We start from the raw sequence: 18,848 nt of genomic DNA, 5'->3' as shown, positions 1-18,848 counted from the left end.
GTTAATACCATATACAGTCCAGTCATGAATGGATTGAACAATCAAATGGATAACATGGAGCAAAGATTTGTGCTGTGTTTAAGTTATGAAGATACATTCTTCCTCATTATGACAGGTGTTAGCATGAGAACTCACTCTGCTCTCTGCAACACGCTGCAGCTCCGTCAAAAATAGATACGGCGTGTATTTATGTTAGCTTTTGGGATGCTTCTGAAGTGTGCTGCGCTTGCATCTGCAGTAACAGAATTGTCTTGAGTCGCCATGATCAGCCCAGGTTGCCGCCTGGTGGAAATCTGCACTCTACTGAGAGCATTTTTCTCATTTTTCTATGGATCTACTAAATTAATGGAGTAATCATTTCAGCTTTGCAGGAAAATACTGTATTTTAGACCCATTGCCATTTGTTCTTTCTGTTCTTTTTTTCTCTGGGTACTCCGGCTTCCTCCCACAGTCCAAAGACATGCAGGATAATTGATGACTCTAAATTGCCCATAGATGTGAATGTGAGTGTGAATGGTTGTCTGTCTCTATGTGTTAGCCCGGCGACATGTTCAGGGTGTATCCCACCTCTTGCGGCATGTCAGCTGGGATAGGCTCCAGCCCCCCCTGCGACCCCTAACAGGATAAGCGATTACAGAAAATGAATGAATGCAATGAAATTACTCTCCACCACTAGAGTGATACAACCTGTCTGTGTCATGTTGACTAATGTACACAGCTCAGTCATGAAATCAAAGAATAAATTGTAAATGTGGGATTGAGTTTTTGATGTAAGAAAATTCTCTCTTATCTTTGTTTTATCACCGCCACGCATGAAAAAACAACCAAAACATGGCTTGTGCTGCTTCACTTGCTGTCTGCTATCCAAGGTTAGTCTATCAGCAGTCTATGTACACATTGTTCCTTGTAGTTCTGCGTGTGTGTGTCTGTCTGCCGTGGGGGATGGACAGTGCTGAGTCAGTCTAGCTATGACTGTTTATAAAACAGGCCTGAAAGTAGAAAGAAAGGGACAAAGCGCTGTTTCATTTTTCCCCCCTCGTTATTTGATTTTCTATTCAAGGCTGATGATGTAGCTCTGCTGCGCTAACACGGCTGCGAGAGAAGTTTCAGTCCAATAACCCTCGCTCAAATTGGCCCTCTCAACCACCTGGAGAGAGGCCAAGCTCGTAAAGGTGATAAGTCAAGAGCAGTTGATACGTGCTTCTGATAAGAGGATTGATAATGCTTGGAATCACATCTCTTGTGCTGTCAAAGGTAGCTCAACTTCTGTTTAAATCACATGTGTAATCTGTTCTTTTTAGGTCAGTGAGATTGAGACAGAAAGGTGAGATATCCGGGATGAATCTTTGTGCATCAAATTCCTTGTCAGTCAGACTTTGGGAGTGGTGCGGGATGGATGGAGGCATCAAAGTGCTTATTTGTTTGTATGGCTTTTTAACTCCTCAACCAGAGAATCTTTCATCTTCCACTGGTCTCTAATTTATATGATTGCTCTGTGGTGATTAAGGGTTAACAGGGTTAAAGCTAATCTCCCTGAAGCTAATGTGTGCTATTGATTACGCTCCGTGTCCTAACCCAGTTACTCTGCTCCACTTTCAGACGTGTGATTTCCACTCTAAAGAAAGGCAATAAAGATCAATAGGTCATGAGGCAGTGACTTAATAGTCCTGTGTTTTCATCTCTGTCCGCTGACCTCAGCTCTGTTTTTACTGGGGCGGATGCACGAACTGGTGCAGGTTCTTTGTGTGGCTCTGCGTTCTAACAAGGGTACTAACATCTTTTTCTCTCTCTCTCCCTTATCCAATCACCTGCCCCCTCCTCTGTTGTCTTTCCACATATCCTGTGTGTTGTTTCTTCTTCCCTCCTTCATCTAATTTTCAACACTTGCCTCGCTGTTATTTATTTTTCTATTTCCATCCTTCAACTCTGGCACCTTATCTATCCCTCTTGACTTTCACATCTCCTCCTTTATTCCTTTTCTTCTCCCGCTTTCCGCTGCTTTCTCTCAGTGTGACCAAGACCAGTGCATTCAGAGCACCAAATTCGTTTTACAGGCCGCCGCCACACCCCTCCTCCAGCAGCAGAGCAGCGAGCCAGTCATCCTGACGGCCTCACCTGAAAACGGAGGCTCTCTGCCCGGCCGCACCTCCCTCACCCTGGGCGGCCCATGCACCTCACTCCCCCTCGGCCAGCCCACCCCTCCGACGTCCACCCCTAGCCTCAGCTGCCACGAGACCACGGACATGCTGCCAATCCACGGACACAGCCACACACACAACCACAGCCACCCCCTCCAGGAGCCGGTGGCCCACCACCACTTTCTCACTCCAGAGGAAGTGCCGTCGCCGCCAGGTATGCTCCCCTGCGGCAGCCCCCTGGGTCACAGCCACACTATGCAGGCCGGCTTCTACAACCCAGCCAGCCAGGACTCACTACACGAGGACTCTGTCAGAGGATTGGTAAAGCTCAGCTCTGTCTGACAATGGGATATATACCCACCTCCTCCCTCCTGAAAACATGCATCCAACCCATGAAGCTCTTTTGTGCCACGTTTGGACCAGCTCGCTCTCACCCTGAATTAGTTTTCCTTTCTCTCCTCAGCGGGACGTGAGAACTGAAAAAGGCTGTGGTTTAAATTCAGCTGCTAGAAACTGGGTGGAATAAAATTGAATCGAAGTGAAACCAGTTGTCCTCAGCCAACATCTTGCCAAACCCCTTTGCTGGAACAGGGAAGATGTTTTCTAGCGTGGTGGCCTCTGTGACAACTCAGACATACGCTTCTCTTTTTTTTTTTTGTTTTTTTTTTTTTTACTTCAAGGGAAGCATAATCCGTTAGTTTCTGGAAACGGGACAGGAGGGTTTGTTTTACAAAGTGGCGTATGTCTGTTGGCCATGTCAAGCAAAAACAAGACTTGTTTTGACAGCACATGACATTTTTTGTCAAAATTATGAATCTCTGTCAATGGACCACAGGTCTGACAGTTTTTTTTTTTGTAAAACAAACTTTAGCCTATTTGCCTGTTGCTGATTGGACAGTGTCTTTTGCCTTTTTTTCTTGGACATTCTCAGCAGTGCAATGGTTGATGTCATGTTGCATATCATCCTGCTTTTTCTATGTTAAAAAAAAAAATAAGAGACTGTTGTACTGTTCCATGGTTATTACAAATCTTACAAATTATTATATTTCCTGTGGATATTAATAAAACACCAACTTTTTATCAGATACGATTCCATTAATATTGAGGTTTAGAGGGCATAATGTGTGCTAACATGAGAGTCATGTGGCGATAACATTTCCTTTAAAGTTCATCTTGTGACTGAGGCCTGTAGTCATTAGGCGTAAATGACATTAAAAACAAGCTTGTCTGGATGTTGCTCAACATTTATGAAGACTCACTCTAGGCCATTAAGTTTCCCATTCATCTTTACAGAAGTCCTGGTAAGACCTCAAGCACCAACCTTTGGTGAGAGATGCAGACTAAAACAAGGACTTAGTTTACAGTAATATTTAATTAAACTGATTTGTAGGTGCCTTAAAGGAAAAAGATCTAGAGTTCACTGACAGTGGTCGGTGAAGATGTATGAGAAGTAAAGGTGCTGGTAATAAACATTTAATTGTCTTCTGCCACCTTGTGGTTCAGTAGGAGTACTGCAGTTGACTAGTTTTTTCCCCCCCCTTAACAATAAACTACATTTTACCTAAAATAAATACATCATAAATAAGTACAGACATTACATTCTGATTAGTGTAACGTTAACGTTACAATAACCAATATTCCTTTATTAAAAACAGAATGACTACATGTAATGTTAAAGCGATGTTCTAGACAAGAACTTGCAGAGATCGAGTAAGACTGTCGTTTCCTTCAGCTCTACACAGCATTTTTTAGCTCATGGATTTTCCTTGCCTGTAACTTTACTGTTGGTTCATCCTGTCTCTTCTTATCAGCTGTGTCTCCAGATGCAGTAGGAAGCCAAGAATGGCCGTGCTTGCAGTTATTTTTTTTAATGCCATAATCTCAAGACCACAAGTTAATTATTTAAGCATCCCATGAAAACTTTGTTCCTCATGGTAAAGGGTGTTAATTTGTGCCAGTCTGAAGAGGCCAATTTCTCAAAATAATTTATCACAAGGAAACAAATAGTTTTCTTGAGATCATTGGATAATTATGGAGAACTCAAAAATGAGTGATTCATTTGATCACACCTGATCTTCGTATTCAAGATCACCGTCATGGCTGTTTGGGAACATAGGCATAGATTTCAGGGGGGATGCAGAAGACATATCCCTACAGTAGCAGAGGACTTTTATTTTTATGAAGCAAGACATTACCACTGTAAATTGATGCAGTAGAATTCACAAGAATGAAGGAAATTTGTTTGACACTCATTCTGGGTAAGGACCGTAAACCCCGTTTCATATGTGTTCCCCCCAGTGTTGAAACAAAACCTACGTCCTTGTTAGGGAGGATTCATAAATTAACAGTAACTTTAGGCAGAAATATGTAGTTTTGTCAAATAAGTTGGCTACAGTTGTTAAGATGCATGCTGACATGGCGATCCTGATCTCTGATATACATAAGTAATAACAGGAAATTACCTTTTGTTTTCTCGTAGTCCCAGTTTTCTTGATAATTAACTTCTCGAGATAACAGCATTTCAAAAAAAATTGCTAGCATTGCCATTCTCGGCTTCAGTAGTTTTCCGTTTAACAGCTGATTACATTTTTATTGTTAGTTTGTTTGTTTTTGTTTGTGTTGGGGTTTTTTTCCCACAAAGTTAGCTGGAGCAGAAAGTATAGCATTTAGCTAAAGACCCAATAGTTTTCTCTCTGGAGTTGTTGGAGGGCAAAATAGATAGGACAGTGAATATTAGACTCACATTCATCAGATAGACACTGACATGACACCAAATGAATGCTAAGACTGCTTGTCGTCTGCTGGATATGTAAACTAGCCACTTCTTACCAACACATTAAGCCTATAAACGTTAATGTGAGGCTATCTCACTGTTTTATTTACAACCTGTTACGCTGCCCTCTAGTGGCCAAAAATATACTAATGCAGTTGATGCACAATGATAATAGTAACACATTTATTTGTTATTAAATCATTTATGATACATAGGGAGGATTTTTCATACATATTTTACAACAGTTACAACAGACAATGCAAAAAAAACAAACAAACATTGACATTGGAAAAGAAATATTCCAGATTTTTTTTTCTTGCAGCACTGAGTGGGAGAGCATTGAGACAAGAGATGGTCACAGATGCAGGATTCTACTATATTCTACAGCTTGCATAAAGATTGCAAAATGTCATTCGTTAGGTTATTGAAATAGTTAATATTTAAACAGACCCTGTACTGCACTGTGCTTGAGTTCTGCTGCACCATTACATGTTAAGTTAATGGAAATGTCAAGTGCATGGGACGCTGTCATGTGTTAAAGAATCCTGAGGATTACGACCTTATAGCAGACTGAATTTATAAACTAAAAAGTAGGCATATCCTATTAAATTAAATTAAATTAAATTAAAGTGAAAAATAATTTTAAAAAATTGCAAATGAAAATAATTTTGAACCCACATTAAATGTTTTAATTAAAAAATAGTACTAATTATTTAGTAATGATGAGAACTGTTTCAAAGCTTTTTAAATTAGCTGTACAATAAATTAGTCTTTATTGGGCCTTGCTCCAAAATACTGGAGCCCTTCAGTTTGAGCCACTGTTTGTATTTGCTGACTGTCTTGGCGTTCAAACAAAGCCAAGTGCTTTTTAAGATTTACACATATTTCCTGTTTTATTTATACAGTGCACTAAGGGCGTATCACAGCAGAGATGCACTAGAGACAGTAGAAGAAATGAACCAAGGCAAACCTAACTTGTAGCTGTAAACAGTCATGGTGGCTCACAGCCTGATGCTCCAGCACAGCCTACACTCATGCATCACTTCTCTAACCAGAGCTGGAAACATGGACCATTAATACTCCATGGCAGGGCCTGTCCATGGTCCTTAGTCACCAAAAATGCTAAACTAGCTTAAAATCAGTGACCTGTGGTTGCTGCAAGACTAACCAGACCTGACCTCAGCACAGTTTGCCGTTTTCAGCATCCATTGTCTGGGTCAGTGTGGGTAAGCTAATTTAGCATCGATAACCAGAACACAACAGTGTCTGTAACGCTGGTTTCCGTGTAAGTCGACAGTCCCAGGTCACCACAGTTTCACGTCATTGAGCTCCAGGTCCCCCATAATCTCCAACTGGTCAATGCTGCTCAGGTCTTGCACCCGATGTCTGAACTCAAACAGGTGTGAGCCATTCACTGCCAGCTTGAACTGATGAGGCTGACACAGGATGAGAATCTGACAAAACAGAACACTGAGGAATAGTCAGTCATTACGGACACCGGGAAATAATGATCAACTTGGAAAGTTTTCAAACTGGTTTGATATATACCAGACCGGTATACTGAATTTTACGCATTTGACTCTGCAGTCGCTCTAAAGTGGAACATGGTGATTCCGTGTCCTAGCAGCAAATGAGCGTCAAACTATTACGTTTGCACTCCAGATTGGACTGGATATGTCGGCTTCCTATGTAAGTAACGTTACTTTATGAATAGAAAACCACTTTATATTGCAACAATTGCTGTAAATGACATACAATATAGCCAACAGCAAGTAGCTGAGCTTGTCATTAGCGATAGTCCTTTGCCTCACCAGAAACTTTTGGCTCCCTGTTGGACTCCCTCGAGCCAGCTGACACCTATGTTGGTTTTTGTAGTGAAATAAGGAGGTACTGTGTGGATAATTCTTCGTTTCACCTTCATGAATCAGTCACTCTTAGTCCATTGTGGAATTTTCAAAGCTAGCGACAGAAATAGAAATATAAACAGAGCATCCGACTCTGCCATGTCTCCTCTTGTCACCCCAAAAAACACATGAACTTTCTAGTAAACAAACAAGGTGTGCACAGATACGGCCCTACAATCTTTGCTGAAATTAGATCTCCTTCATGTTGCCTTGCTCGGCTCACAGCCTGTCAGACACTGTTGTCTCTTTTAGTCCGTCATAAACATAATATTATGTTCATCGTAATGTCATATTGATTATTACTAATGCAGCATAAGGTGGATTTAGCATCGTGATACCATCAGCACACGCTGCCGATGGAGGCTACCTTTTCATTTGGCAGAAGGTGTCGAATGACAAGTCGGTGAAGATTCTCAGTCATCCAGGTCATGGTAAGTCCTATATCATAGGCAAAAAAAAAACTCAAGCAAGTCCAGTTGCCTACGATATAGCACTTATGATGTCTAATGACAAGTGTCGTTTCATCCCGTTTGAATCAATCAAACCGGTTTAGGATCGTACACCAGACCGGACCAGCAAACCCAGATGTCGACCCAACTCTAGCAGACAGGAGAAGCCCCTTAAAGTAAACCTTAAAGGTTGTAGGCGGCTCCTACCTCAAAGTACTCCCCTGACGAGAAGGGAAAGAAGGGCAGCTCCCGCTCCTCCTGACCCCAGGATTCACTCAGGTATGAGTTCCTGATGAACAAACCGGACTTCATGCGAGGGTTCAGATGGAGAGCGATGTTCTCTGTCCTGCTGTTGCGGAGGTTCACTGTAAAGCTGGAGGAAGCATGGATTTAAGGTAAATCTTCTTTTGTGTTTATAAGAAATGTTACAGTTAGCAGAGGGAAGAGTGTCAAACATCAGATTGCTGTCATTTGTTATGTGGCGGTAAATGTAATGACTCATCACTTTACCTGTGGGGATACATGCTGACCTGTCCTTTGATTGTGATGTGCTGTCCGGGGCTCAGTCCTTTGAGTATACTGCCTTTGTAAGGGAGGCTCTGGAATGACAATATAACTGTTCATACATTTTATGTGATTATTTTCATTATTGATTAATCTGCTGACTGTTTTCTCAATCAAGCATTTGCTCTATAAAAATAATAAAAAATGCCCAATATTTTTCCCACAGTTCAATGTGATGTTGTCAAATGCTTTTATGCGAATTCCAAGAGGATATCTAGTGTCATGTTAGGGTATTTATACATTCATACATTGCCCAGCCCTTAGTTCTGTACATGGAGTACAAAACACAGTTCAATGGTTCAACCAGACTGATCCCTCTGAGCAACAGTCCAATGAGAATAGAAAAACTCTGCAGTCACTGTTAAAAGAAACTGGACACTTAGCATCAAAATTTGTGCAGATTTATTTAGGAACAGGCTCCTGTTCCAGTGTCAAGTACACAATAATACAACAAGCTTTAGCTTTAGCAAAAAGATATTCTTTAACTTCACAACAGTAATGGAAGGTTTTATATAGTAGGTCTATCAGATGAACATATTGTGGACTGACAAATTACAGTTTAAAACTATTCACTCTAACCGCTGAGCAGACTACAGAGGGCCCAAAGAAAAGAATTAAATATATTTAAATATTTAGAGCCAGATCTCACCGTTGTGTTTCAATAATGATCAAGGGTCACTTGCGCTTTTCTGAAGACTCGTGCTGTTAAACTTCAATTAGTAGCCCGGGCTATTATTTGCTTAATTCACTTAGCTCAACTGTTGTCTATATGGGACAGGCCTTTAATTCCTCTCACACAAAACTGTTGCTCAGCAAAGATGGGAGAAAGTATGAATATTACTTGTATAAAAATTAGGCTTCAAATACCATGTCAATTATGTGCTATGTTGTGACACTTGTTTTACAGCACCTGAGGTTAACAGCCCCGGGCATACAGACACAGCACCACTTCATCCTTTTAAAACAATATTCATAACTTGGATCAAATTTTATGAAAAACACCTTTGACTGTTTAAATCTGAGGACCTTTACGGACTAAAGGAATATGAATAACTTACAGGGTAATCGAGGAACTGACACATATTCTGACTTTATGACCACTTCAGAGAAAGAGTCACCACTTATTTTTTCGTCATGCTGGTAAATGAATTTTGATGAATTCTAGTCTTCTCTGGTGCTCATGGTTTCAGTAAAAAGAAATGAACCGAGCTAACTATGTGTAGCATCTACATACTGACAAATGATTACACATTTACATTTATATGTATATCAAATGTAAAAAAAACATTTGGTGTCTAATTATACTGCTTTTATCTTACTATATAATGACGAAAACTCTGTCAGTGGGTGTGTCTGTGTGTCTATTCCATGTTTTTCTCCTCACTGACTTGGTCAATCCATGTGAAATTTGGCACAGTGGTAGAGGGTCATGGGAGGATGTGAATGAATCAATTATTACATCAATTGGCCAAAGGTGGGCGCTAAAGCAACCGATTGAAATTGCAAACTTTGAATGGGCATATCTCATGGCCTGTATGTCGTAGAGACATGACACTTTGCACAGAGATGCCTCTCCTCATCAGGAACAAATGTGCCTCAAGAACCCATAACTTCCAGTTATATAGATTTTCTGCCATTTTGAATTTTTTGAAAAACACTTAAAATCGATCTCTTCCTAGGAAGTTTGACNCAACTGGGTGGCGCTATAACAACAGAAAAATGCTTAAAAATGGCTAAAATGCGACCGATCGCTGTGGCTCCCCCTGTGGACCAATGTTGTTGTTTTTTTCTAATTTTTGGTATGACTAAGTCATGATATGGTATGCTGTACATAATCACAGAAACTGTCAGTGTGTCATTCTGTCTGTCCGTTTTTCTACTCACTGACGTGGTCAATCTACTGTACTTTCAATAAAGCAATCATTCTATCAAATTCACAAAAACTCTGTCTGAATACATGCTCTGCTCTTCTTAATGGGTTCAGCTGACTATTTAATCTGCAATTTCCTATGACCTGTATCCCAAACACACACCATGTGAAACTGTACGTGGGCAACTGTGCACTCAATGGGTATGGACTAGTCTCTGTTATTGAAGGAAAGACGAAAAACTTCAATGTAACCGGTGATTCCAAACTTTTGAACGGCAGTGTACATTTGAAAGGGGAAATCCACAACACTCTTTTAAAACTTGATTTGACAAACTTTTTTTTTTAAAATGATTTTATTTTATTAATTTGTCAGTTTATTAAACGGGGGGCTACACAGACAAACAATATTACAGAGGGAGAAGTCACACAGGTTAAATACTGTTTATAAAGGACTTCTAACTATAGCTAGTGTGCAGGCCTGTGTGTACCAGTGTGTTTGTGCGCTGTACACGACTGCACGCATTGATGCATAGGTGTAAGTGAAATTATACATGTATGTACACAGTCTGTAGGTATAAATGAATGTAAGAACTGAATCTAAGCTAAAGTCATCCAGTGCTCACATCTTAAGCTGCAGCTTTTGGTTTGGTGGTTTGTTAACATACTATCTATAACCCTTTTCTGCTTATTGCAAACTACTTGTTGATGCCTCTGCAAGTGTCCGATGCTGCAGCAGGGACGGAGCAGGCCTCCTTACAGCTTGCAAAAGTCAGATTTAGGTGCTATATTATGTATATAGGAGGAGGGGGACTATTTAGTGGTGTGAATATTGTGGATTATTAGTTGAAGAATAATTCTGATTCATTATGATTTTTGTTTTACCTTAACAGTTTTGACCATCCTTCCTGCCGTTAATAATAACACTGTAATCATCACGTTATCTGTTAAGATCTTGGTGATCAGCATCATCGCCAAAGGAAGTAAACCAACACAAGAAGTCAGATTCTTATCAACATTTTGGGTGTTTTTGGTTTGTGTTTTACCTCCAAATTAAGTGCTTTAAATAACCTAGACTGTTTACAACCTCTCTGACTGCCTGAGGGCTCACATTTCGTGCCCCGCTGGACTTTGTTGTTCCCAGATCTCATAAATTTCTTGAATAAACCGGAATTTTGCTTTAAATGTCTGAGGGCTACAGTGCACAAACAAAAGGGATCATTGAGGAAATGTGATCCAGTTTTAGTGGCATCACAAGATGCCGGGTACATTTTAGGCACATTAGTTTTTATGTGGATGACGCAAAAGGAAAAACTCACCAAGTCACCTGATTCTGAATATATTGCCTAAAAGAAGGAAAAGCCAAATTTAGAAACAATTAATTAGAAATGTTTACAAAATAAAAACACATCTGACAAGCTTTTGAGGACAAAATAAAGCACACACGTGATGGGAAAGTACTTACTGAGTTTGGGATGTAGCCAATAGCGTGCACCCTGACTTTCCCAGAAATAGAAAACGTGTCGACCCTGTTCAGTGGGATTTTGTGCTTGTATTCCAGCAGGTGGGTGCCATTTACTGCCACCTATGGGCGAAGACAAGTACTTCAGTCACTTATTTGCTTTTCTTAAAGGTACTACACAGGTTCATCCATGCCTACGTCCTTCACAGCATGAGTTCACTGACCTTGAAGACGTCTTCGTGCACCAGGATGATGGTCTCGAAGGGGGCTCCGCGTTTGTAGGGCAGCTGATGGAGCGTTTCCTCTTTGCCCCAGCTCTCCTGCAGCAGGGTGTTACACACCACACAGGGCGAGCCTTTGAAGCGAGGGCTGAAGTGGAGGGCGACGTCAGAGCGCGGCTTGGTGCTGCAGCCGTTCGACAGGTCGATCTGAAACCTGCAGAGAGGATGCACACAGAGGCTGGATTATTAACCGTCAAAGTGGGCAACTGCCCCTGCAAATTCACTTCATGTCAAAGCGTTGGGCTGTTTGCACCTATTCAGTACCATATCAGTGAAGGCAGGTCCTTAGAGAGGCGTCAAAATGTAGGTCTACTAATTGTTTACCCAAAAGAAATCTGACTTAAGGGGCTTTAAAGATCAACAAAACAGTAGGCAAAACTACTGTTACCAAAGTAAAGAAATAATTTTTAAGCTCAATTTGAATATTACATGGTGCATATTGAGTAATGAGGTTGTGTTTAATCAGTCATCTTATTCAAAGTCAGTAGATGTTTTTCATCATGCTCCCAGTTTGGTGAAGCTGCAGGAGCACCACCACAGAAGCTATGCAATGTACTGCTGGGGATGGCGCCAGCAGCAAAATGTGTTTTAGCAACCTAGAAAAGTCCCATCTAAAAAACAATCTATGTAACAGTTTAAGTGTACGCCATATTGAAAGTATTTTCAGCACCATACCTTTTTGTCAGGGCGTGTTCTAACGGGGAATACGTTAGCGGATTCAGTTTCCCATCTATGCTCTCTTCAAAGCTACCAGACAACATTTACAAAAACAGTAATTTTACCTCACTGAACACAGGAACTGCTGGTCTACTGCTGCCTCAAGCAGTTAGTGAGTTTGTGTTATTGTTTGACTTTGGTGAATCTGAACTATTTAAAACTCCAGAGTCGCACAATAACAGAAACAAACTTGCCTATCAAGGCAGTGGTACAGCAGCAGTTCTTGTGTTCAGTGATCTTAAATCAAAGTTCTTCTCAATGGAGTCTGGCTTTTAAGACAGCGATATAGAGGCTTCCCTTTCCTGTCACAAATCACTGTCTGACATTACGGTAAAGTGGTGAAAATATCCTCAATATAACAGATTTAAACTAATTATTTTTTTAGGTGGGACTTTTTTTTAGGTGTTTTGTTGCTGATCCCGTCCACAGCAGTACATTTCTTAGCTTTTGTGTCAGTACTCCTGCCTGCTTCTCCAAACTGCTGGTGTGCCGACTGACGACTACCGTATGTAATACACTGACTATGGACAAGTACCTCGTACAACCCCACTTCAAAAGATCCGGACTATCCCTTTAAAGGCTTGGCCATACTTTCCACATTGACCATACAGCTGTGGTCACGTCAACACACACAGTTCGATTGAATTGTCAGTCTGTGTCAGCCCCTGACAGTGCAAAGGAGGGCTGGGAGGTGAGCGTACTGTCCTACTGCCAACGTCAGGTGGAACTTAAACAATTGACGGTCTGTTTTAGATCCTAGCAGTGAACAGGAAGGCTTGAGTCCATTGGGTGAAACTGAACCTCAACGATGCTGGTGGGTCTAACTTCACAGTGGTGAGGCGGCTGCGTCTGGCTTTAAAGCAGTGTTTTGGATAGGACTGGAGTGTGGAGCAAGAGACTGGAGCATGTGCAGCCAGCAGTCCACATGGTCTCAAAAAATGGACCCCTGAGAACATGGGCGGATGACGAGATTTACGTCACACGGACCAAATAAGATCCTTGCAGGCTTATAGACGCAACTATGAATTGACCTCTGAGAGCACCTTCGGCAAAAGATCACAAACATTTATAATGCTGAAGATTCTTTGATGAACACACGGTTCTGTAGCCAAACCTGACCTCTGACCCCCAGATGGAGGAGTTAAAGTTTAGGTCACAGCTGAGCATACTCATTTTAAATATCTATCTGCAAAACTACACTGAAAAATAATCTAGTTCAACTACGTCAATGAAAGCTGCAGAATAAAGCTATACATCTGAGTTTTAATAAATTCGTTAAATTAAATCCATGACACTCACAGACATTTTCCACTGTGTAAACGTGTTGTTGGGTTATTATGACGGGTTGCCATGAAAAGAAAATCACCAGTGTAGGAACCACTGAAGTAGACACAGCAGGGTCTAAAAGTATTACATGCTCTGGGTTTACCAATTAAATTGATTTAGACATATCCATACAGGTGGCACTTGTTCTGTATATTCCTCTGACTTAATTACATCTCACCTGTCAGCATCTGGGGGCACAGTGCCCTGGATGATGATGATCTCCCCAGGGTGCAGGCCTCCAGGTATGGGCCCTGTGTATGGGATCACCTGAGGTGGAGAGTTGGAGACGTTAAAGCACATGCTGAACACATGCTGCCTGAAAGAAGAGAGCTAAAATAAATAGCAAGAATAACCCGTGTGATATCTCGGATTAGTTTGCGTCCAGTGTGCAGGCCGTTTGTACACAGCTGCTGCTGCACATAGCTGTTCAGCTGCATTATAAGCTACAGGAGGGTCTATTGATCATTGCATGATGGCATCAGAGGGCTGATGTGGATAATAATATTATTAATAATATAATAAGCCTCTTACCGGATTCAGGACAGTGTGTTTCGCATTTGCCACAGACATCGGGCTTCTTGTGTCAGACTACAACATGCAGCTGAGCTGAGAGACAACAGAGTCTGTGGTGTCTGCGGTAAATAGGACCGGTTTGTAGCTCTCCTGCACTACACGGGGATGATGGCAGTGGGCATCTTCTCTCCATCAGCCCCGGACTCCACGCGCATGCGCTAATCCTACCATGTGATCAGGTCCGCTGAGCAACAACGGAGACCCGTTGTCTCTAAGATTATTAAACCTTTATTTCACCAGCAAGGGCAAAACAAAATGAATAATTAAATTAACCGCCTCCTCTCAGGCAAACATGGTGTTCACAAATGCGACATCTGTTAAAATGAAAGGATGAAACGATATTAATTTAATCTCACATATTGTCTGTTCAGTTCAAAAACAGTTTTGTTAAGAATCTAAAGTAAATGCTATAATTTATTAATTTAATTGTAGGGAAATGTTTTTCATTTACGTGCAAAAAGCAGAAATAATTCAATAACAACAACAACAACAACAACAAAACTACTACTACTATCACCACCAGTAGTAATAATAATAATAATAATAATAATAAATAGATAGATAAGTAAATAAACAATTAATTTATAATAATGATAATAATAATTATAATAATAAAACTAAATGGCACTTTCTGTTATTCGACAGGGAAACTACAGCATTTTATTTATTTATTTAATTATTTATTTATTATATATTGTGTGTTTTTATATTTTTGTTTATTTAATATTTATATCATGTGTTAATTTTTATTGTTTCCTTGTAATTCGATGACGCATTTAAATAAATGACATGACTCTCTGGCGCCATCATGTGTTTAGATTTATACATAGTTTCGTTTTTCAGTAAATGAAAGTACAACCCCAGAAGACAGACTCCCAAACAGACTGAAGCTCGGAAGAGACATGGACCCGAGTGAGTATCACTGTTTTACTTTACTTTTCCTTTTGAAAAATGGTAATCATAGCAGATGAATTATAAATGTTAATTTCGGATTTTATTTTGTGTTTCAGAGGCAGCTGTCGCCGTTGGAGTAGGGGCAGGAGCAGGAGCAAGTAAGACTCTGGAGAGCCTTGATATTAGTGTTCAGAGATGGACAGAAATACAAATAAATACCTCTCGTTACAAATACTTGCTCCAATGTATCAAAATTAAAATAGGCCTACAACATACTGGTATGAGCACATGTATTTAATTGAAATACAAATAATCTGTCATTTGGAAAAATACTCTCTATACAAACTGATACTGACATCTTTCAAATACACAAGCTCTTAAAGTATTTTGTTTATTATTTTTTCTGTCAAACAAAATACAAATAACAACATACTCAGCATTTATTAATAACATACTTTAAATACATGTAATTGAAATACTGCCCATCTATGCCTGTTTACTTTTTCAACTCTTAAAATATAGAAAATTAATTTCACATGCTAAACTCAAACCAAACATGATCTAAAATGTTTCTGAACAGTCTCTGCATATATCATGCATGATCCATTTTAAAGTAGCCTGACAAATGAGCACACCAACAATGTTTCCTCTGCTGTGTCATTGTCCACGTGCAGTCGTTGCTGTCCTAGGGATTCCTCTTGTCTTGGGAGTCATAGGTTTCACCTCGGCTGGAATAGCAGCGGGCTCATATGCAGCCGGCATGATGTCATCAGCTGCAATAGCTAATGGAGGAGGAGTGGCAGCAGGAGGTCTGGTGGCTACTTTGCAATCAATAGGTAAACACTGTTACTTGACGTTTTTTGAATCTTGTGGTTTTAACTGTTATATCTTAAAGGTCCAGTGTGTAGGGGGTGTAGTGGTTAGCATTGTCGCCTCACAGCAAAAGGGCTCCTGGTTCAAACCCAGGGTGGGGGGATTGAAGCCCCCCTTCTACAGAGACTGCATGCTCTCCCCATGTCCTCCTCCGGCTTCCTGAATGGTTGTCTGTCTCCATGTGTCAGCCCTGTGATAGTCTGGCAACCTGTCCATGGTGTACCCCAGCTCTCACCCAGTGTCAGCTGGTATAGGCTCCAGTCCCCCCATGACCCCCAACAGAACAGAAAATTACGGAAAATTATTGAATGTGTAGGATTTAGGGGGATTGACAGAAATGGAAATATAATATAATAAGTATAATCATCTGAAAATAAGAATAGCTGTGTTTTCCTTACCTTAGTTTACATCTACATAGGGAGCTGGTCCTTAGTTATGGAGTCTGTCATGTTGTACAGCCATTTTTCTATAGCAGCCCAGAGCAGACAAACCAAACACTTCTCTGGATGGGGCTGTTCACATTTTCGCATTCCACAAGCATACAAGCAACGCTGAAAAAACATTGATTTATTAGTGCAAAACTACCAATTTAAATCACTGGGTCCGTTTGTTTTGGAGAAGACGAGACCTCTGCTGATCATTCAACTCACAGTAAAAACCTCCTGAAGGTTTGGAAGTAATGTGAGCACACATTAGCTGTTGCTGGGCTAGCAATGTGCCCAACAGCGTAGCAGAAACATTGATTTGTTTTGGAGAGGAAGAGACCTCTGCATATAATTTGGCTCCTGGTAAAGACCTCCTAACGTATAACACTGGGGGAATTCTAACCAGCAGAAGTTTTAGCTGTTTGCAATCTACAATCATCACCACTAGGTGTCACTATATCTCCCTTAATCTTACACACTGGGCCTTTAAAGGTGAGATGATCATTGCTTGAGTAATAATAAAAAGGAATCATGTTGGGTAACTTTTAATGTCTTTTAAAGTGCAGCAACATTAAATCCTGCTCAACAGTAGTCAAGTGAAGTCAGGTTTATTTATAGAGCACATTTAAAAAACAATGAGTACTGACAAAAGTGCTTTACATTAACATAACATTGTCAGAATAGAGGAACATTTAAAAAACAATGAGCACTGACGAAAGTGCTTTACATTAACATAACATTGTCAGAATAGAGATTTAAAAAAAATCTTAATATAGTGTAGTTTTCAACAAACTTTTATAAGGAGTTTAGGTATAATTGAATTAGACTACTGTATACACTGTGATGCCAGTGAAGTCACTGTTTCAACTCTCAACAACACTCTCTCAGCTTCTCTGTAGCTCCAGACTTTGATATGAAATCTGTGCAATCTCTCCGTAGGTGCAGCTGGTCTGTCTGGAGCTGCGACCACAGCTGTGTCTGGTGTTGGAGCAGCAGTGGGATGGCTGGTCGGCCACATCCGCAAAAAGGCATAAAGGAACAAGATGGAGCCAAATCTCAGACAACTGAAATGTTTTAGTTTCTGCTTCCAACACGTAAATCCTATCAAGCCCTTCAATACATTGATGGACATGAACAACAGTCCCTGCATACGTCCCTGGATCTGGAGCCTCCTGTGGGAAAGGAGAAGTGGGTTAAGGCCTTTTAACCCGCAGCAGTGGTACTCCTTAGGGATGTGTCTAATCACACTGGCTCTTCTCCTTATACGCTATCAGTTTTACAGCCTCCTGAATTTTAATCCTTGCATTGTGATACATTCAGCTCGTCATTGTCTGGGACTATTGTGATTAGTATTTATTGTGTAATGTGTTTTGTGCAAGAGGTAGAAAACTTACAACTACCAGAATGCACTGCACCACACCAGACCAATAATGCTCCCGCAGGAACACTGCTCAGCCTTGCAGCCAATTTTCCCCAGTGGCCACTTGCAGTATTCTGACTGATGCCCATGATCGTAGACCTCTCGTCCTGAAACACCTCCTCCTTAACAAATCTTGATACTTGGCCACTGCAGCCATGTCAGTAATGATGCTTACCATTGGGTATGTCCACCTGACAACTTGAAGAGAAAATGACCATCTCTAAATTTATCAGGCCATTACTTAAGTTTTTCATTCAATTCTCCACTTTTATTGCAACATTGCAACATAACTGTTGGTAATATAATCACAATTACTGCACACATTATATATTTCTTTTTGCTTATTGTGTTACTTAAGTTAGTGTTTCATTTATTAATAGGTACATTATCTATATTTAGGTAGTAATAGGAAAATTACTTGTAAATTATTTCATTTTGCATTTATAGTAGTTGGTATAGCCTATTGTTTCATTTGTATTTTGTTTCATTTGTATTTTTATGTGTGGTGTTTCAATTGATTCATTGTGTTTCCATGGTTATGAGTTCCTACCTTGTGGGGACAGATATGAGTGATACACCTCGTGCCTAACAGTGAACAGAAGTTGCTGTACCCATAGACATATATACATACATACATATATATGTCAATGGCTGTACCCCTAAGTTGGGATGTGTTAGTAGTACTGTCTTGTAGTGTTGGTAAAATTAAACGAAGAGGAAGAAACCAGAGCCCTTGAATGGAAGGAAAGTTATATTCTACGGCAGTGGAAGAAACAAATGTTGTGGCCCGCTTATCACAGCCCGGAAGAACTGGGGAACACCAACAACCAGGAAAACAGTTAACGTTACAGTAAACATGAACATTAAACATCAAGACATTTTATCCTTAAACCAGCTGAACGTTGTTTTGCAAAAATAGTACATTTTTACGTAAATAATCTCGTGTTTACTTCACTGGCTGTTAATATTGCCCTGTTAGTTACATTTTAAAGGCTGGTGCTTTTATTTTGAAAGTGCACTTCCGGTAGGATAAACACAAAGCTTCATATAGCCTCGCGTCACCAGGCTCTTCAAGCGAAGAGCCAGCCCTGCATTCCAAATCGCATACTTCTACTATATACTCTTAGTATGTACTGCAGCTGCCCTTAAAAAAGTATGTAGTGTAGTATGCAGTATGCATAC

The 18,848-nt window shown here is 40.4% G+C and overlaps 3 protein-coding genes across 9 annotated transcripts in view; 2 read left to right on the top strand and 1 right to left on the bottom strand.

Annotated features, from left to right (window-relative positions):
* Positions 1 to 3,223, top strand: part of LOC126400518 (palmitoyltransferase ZDHHC14-like) — a 69,558-nt gene extending 66,335 nt beyond the window's left edge. For 4 of the 6 annotated variants that reach the window (XM_050061262.1, XM_050061266.1, XM_050061264.1 and 1 more), the window contains exon 10: positions 2,010 to 3,223. In XM_050061262.1, coding sequence (XP_049917219.1) covers positions 2,010 to 2,480 — 471 coding nt within the window. In that variant the 3' untranslated portion in view covers positions 2,481 to 3,223. Of the gene's footprint in view, positions 1 to 1,301; positions 1,325 to 2,009 lie in introns of all 6 variants that reach the window. The other 2 variants (XM_050061268.1, XM_050061263.1) reach the window with 2 other exon arrangements.
* Positions 3,121 to 14,200, bottom strand: LOC126400519 (galectin-8-like). 2 transcript variants are annotated; one of them, XM_050061270.1, is made up of 8 exons: positions 14,013 to 14,200; positions 13,660 to 13,797; positions 11,382 to 11,592; positions 11,161 to 11,280; positions 11,015 to 11,041; positions 7,775 to 7,863; positions 7,472 to 7,637; positions 3,121 to 6,365 (listed from the first exon to the last, which is right to left on the bottom strand). In XM_050061270.1, the coding sequence occupies exons 2-8, from the start codon at positions 13,779 to 13,781 to the stop codon at positions 6,216 to 6,218; spliced, it is 885 nt and encodes a 294-aa protein (XP_049917227.1). In that variant the 5' UTR covers positions 13,782 to 13,797; positions 14,013 to 14,200; the 3' UTR covers positions 3,121 to 6,215. The 2 variants fall into 2 exon arrangements, with proteins under 2 accessions (XP_049917227.1, XP_049917226.1); XM_050061269.1 differs by having other exon boundaries at positions 13,660 to 13,748.
* A 665-nt stretch (positions 14,201 to 14,865) lies between these two features.
* Positions 14,866 to 18,560, top strand: LOC126401411 (interferon alpha-inducible protein 27-like protein 2). Its single transcript, XM_050062646.1, has 4 exons — positions 14,866 to 14,966; positions 15,065 to 15,106; positions 15,623 to 15,784; positions 17,186 to 18,560. The coding sequence occupies exons 1-4, from the start codon at positions 14,957 to 14,959 to the stop codon at positions 17,278 to 17,280; spliced, it is 309 nt and encodes a 102-aa protein (XP_049918603.1). The 5' UTR covers positions 14,866 to 14,956; the 3' UTR covers positions 17,281 to 18,560.
* Positions 18,561 to 18,848: the final 288 nt, after the last annotated feature.

Source organism: Epinephelus moara, chromosome 14, assembly GCF_006386435.1.
Source record: "Epinephelus moara isolate mb chromosome 14, YSFRI_EMoa_1.0, whole genome shotgun sequence".
In the NCBI taxonomy this organism is placed as follows: Eukaryota; Metazoa; Chordata; class Actinopteri; order Perciformes; family Serranidae; genus Epinephelus; species Epinephelus moara.
This window is presented reverse-complemented; position numbering and strand designations above follow the sequence as displayed.

Excerpts from the sequence above, each read along its gene's own strand:
- LOC126400519 (XM_050061269.1), bottom strand. The coding sequence starts at position 14,051 with ATGTCTGTGGCAAATGCGAAACACACTGTCCTGAATCCG. Across the intron at positions 13,749-14,012 it reads AACACACTGTCCTGAATCCG|GTGATCCCATACACAGGGCC; the intron begins GTAAGAGGCTTA and ends TCTCCACCTCAG. Across the intron at positions 7,638-7,774 it reads GTCAGCATGTATCCCCACAG|CTTTACAGTGAACCTCCGCA; the intron begins GTAAAGTGATGA and ends TGCTTCCTCCAG.
- LOC126401411 (XM_050062646.1), top strand. Across the intron at positions 15,107-15,622 it reads AGGGGCAGGAGCAGGAGCAA|TCGTTGCTGTCCTAGGGATT; the intron begins GTAAGACTCTGG and ends GTCCACGTGCAG. Across the intron at positions 15,785-17,185 it reads GGCTACTTTGCAATCAATAG|GTGCAGCTGGTCTGTCTGGA; the intron begins GTAAACACTGTT and ends ATCTCTCCGTAG.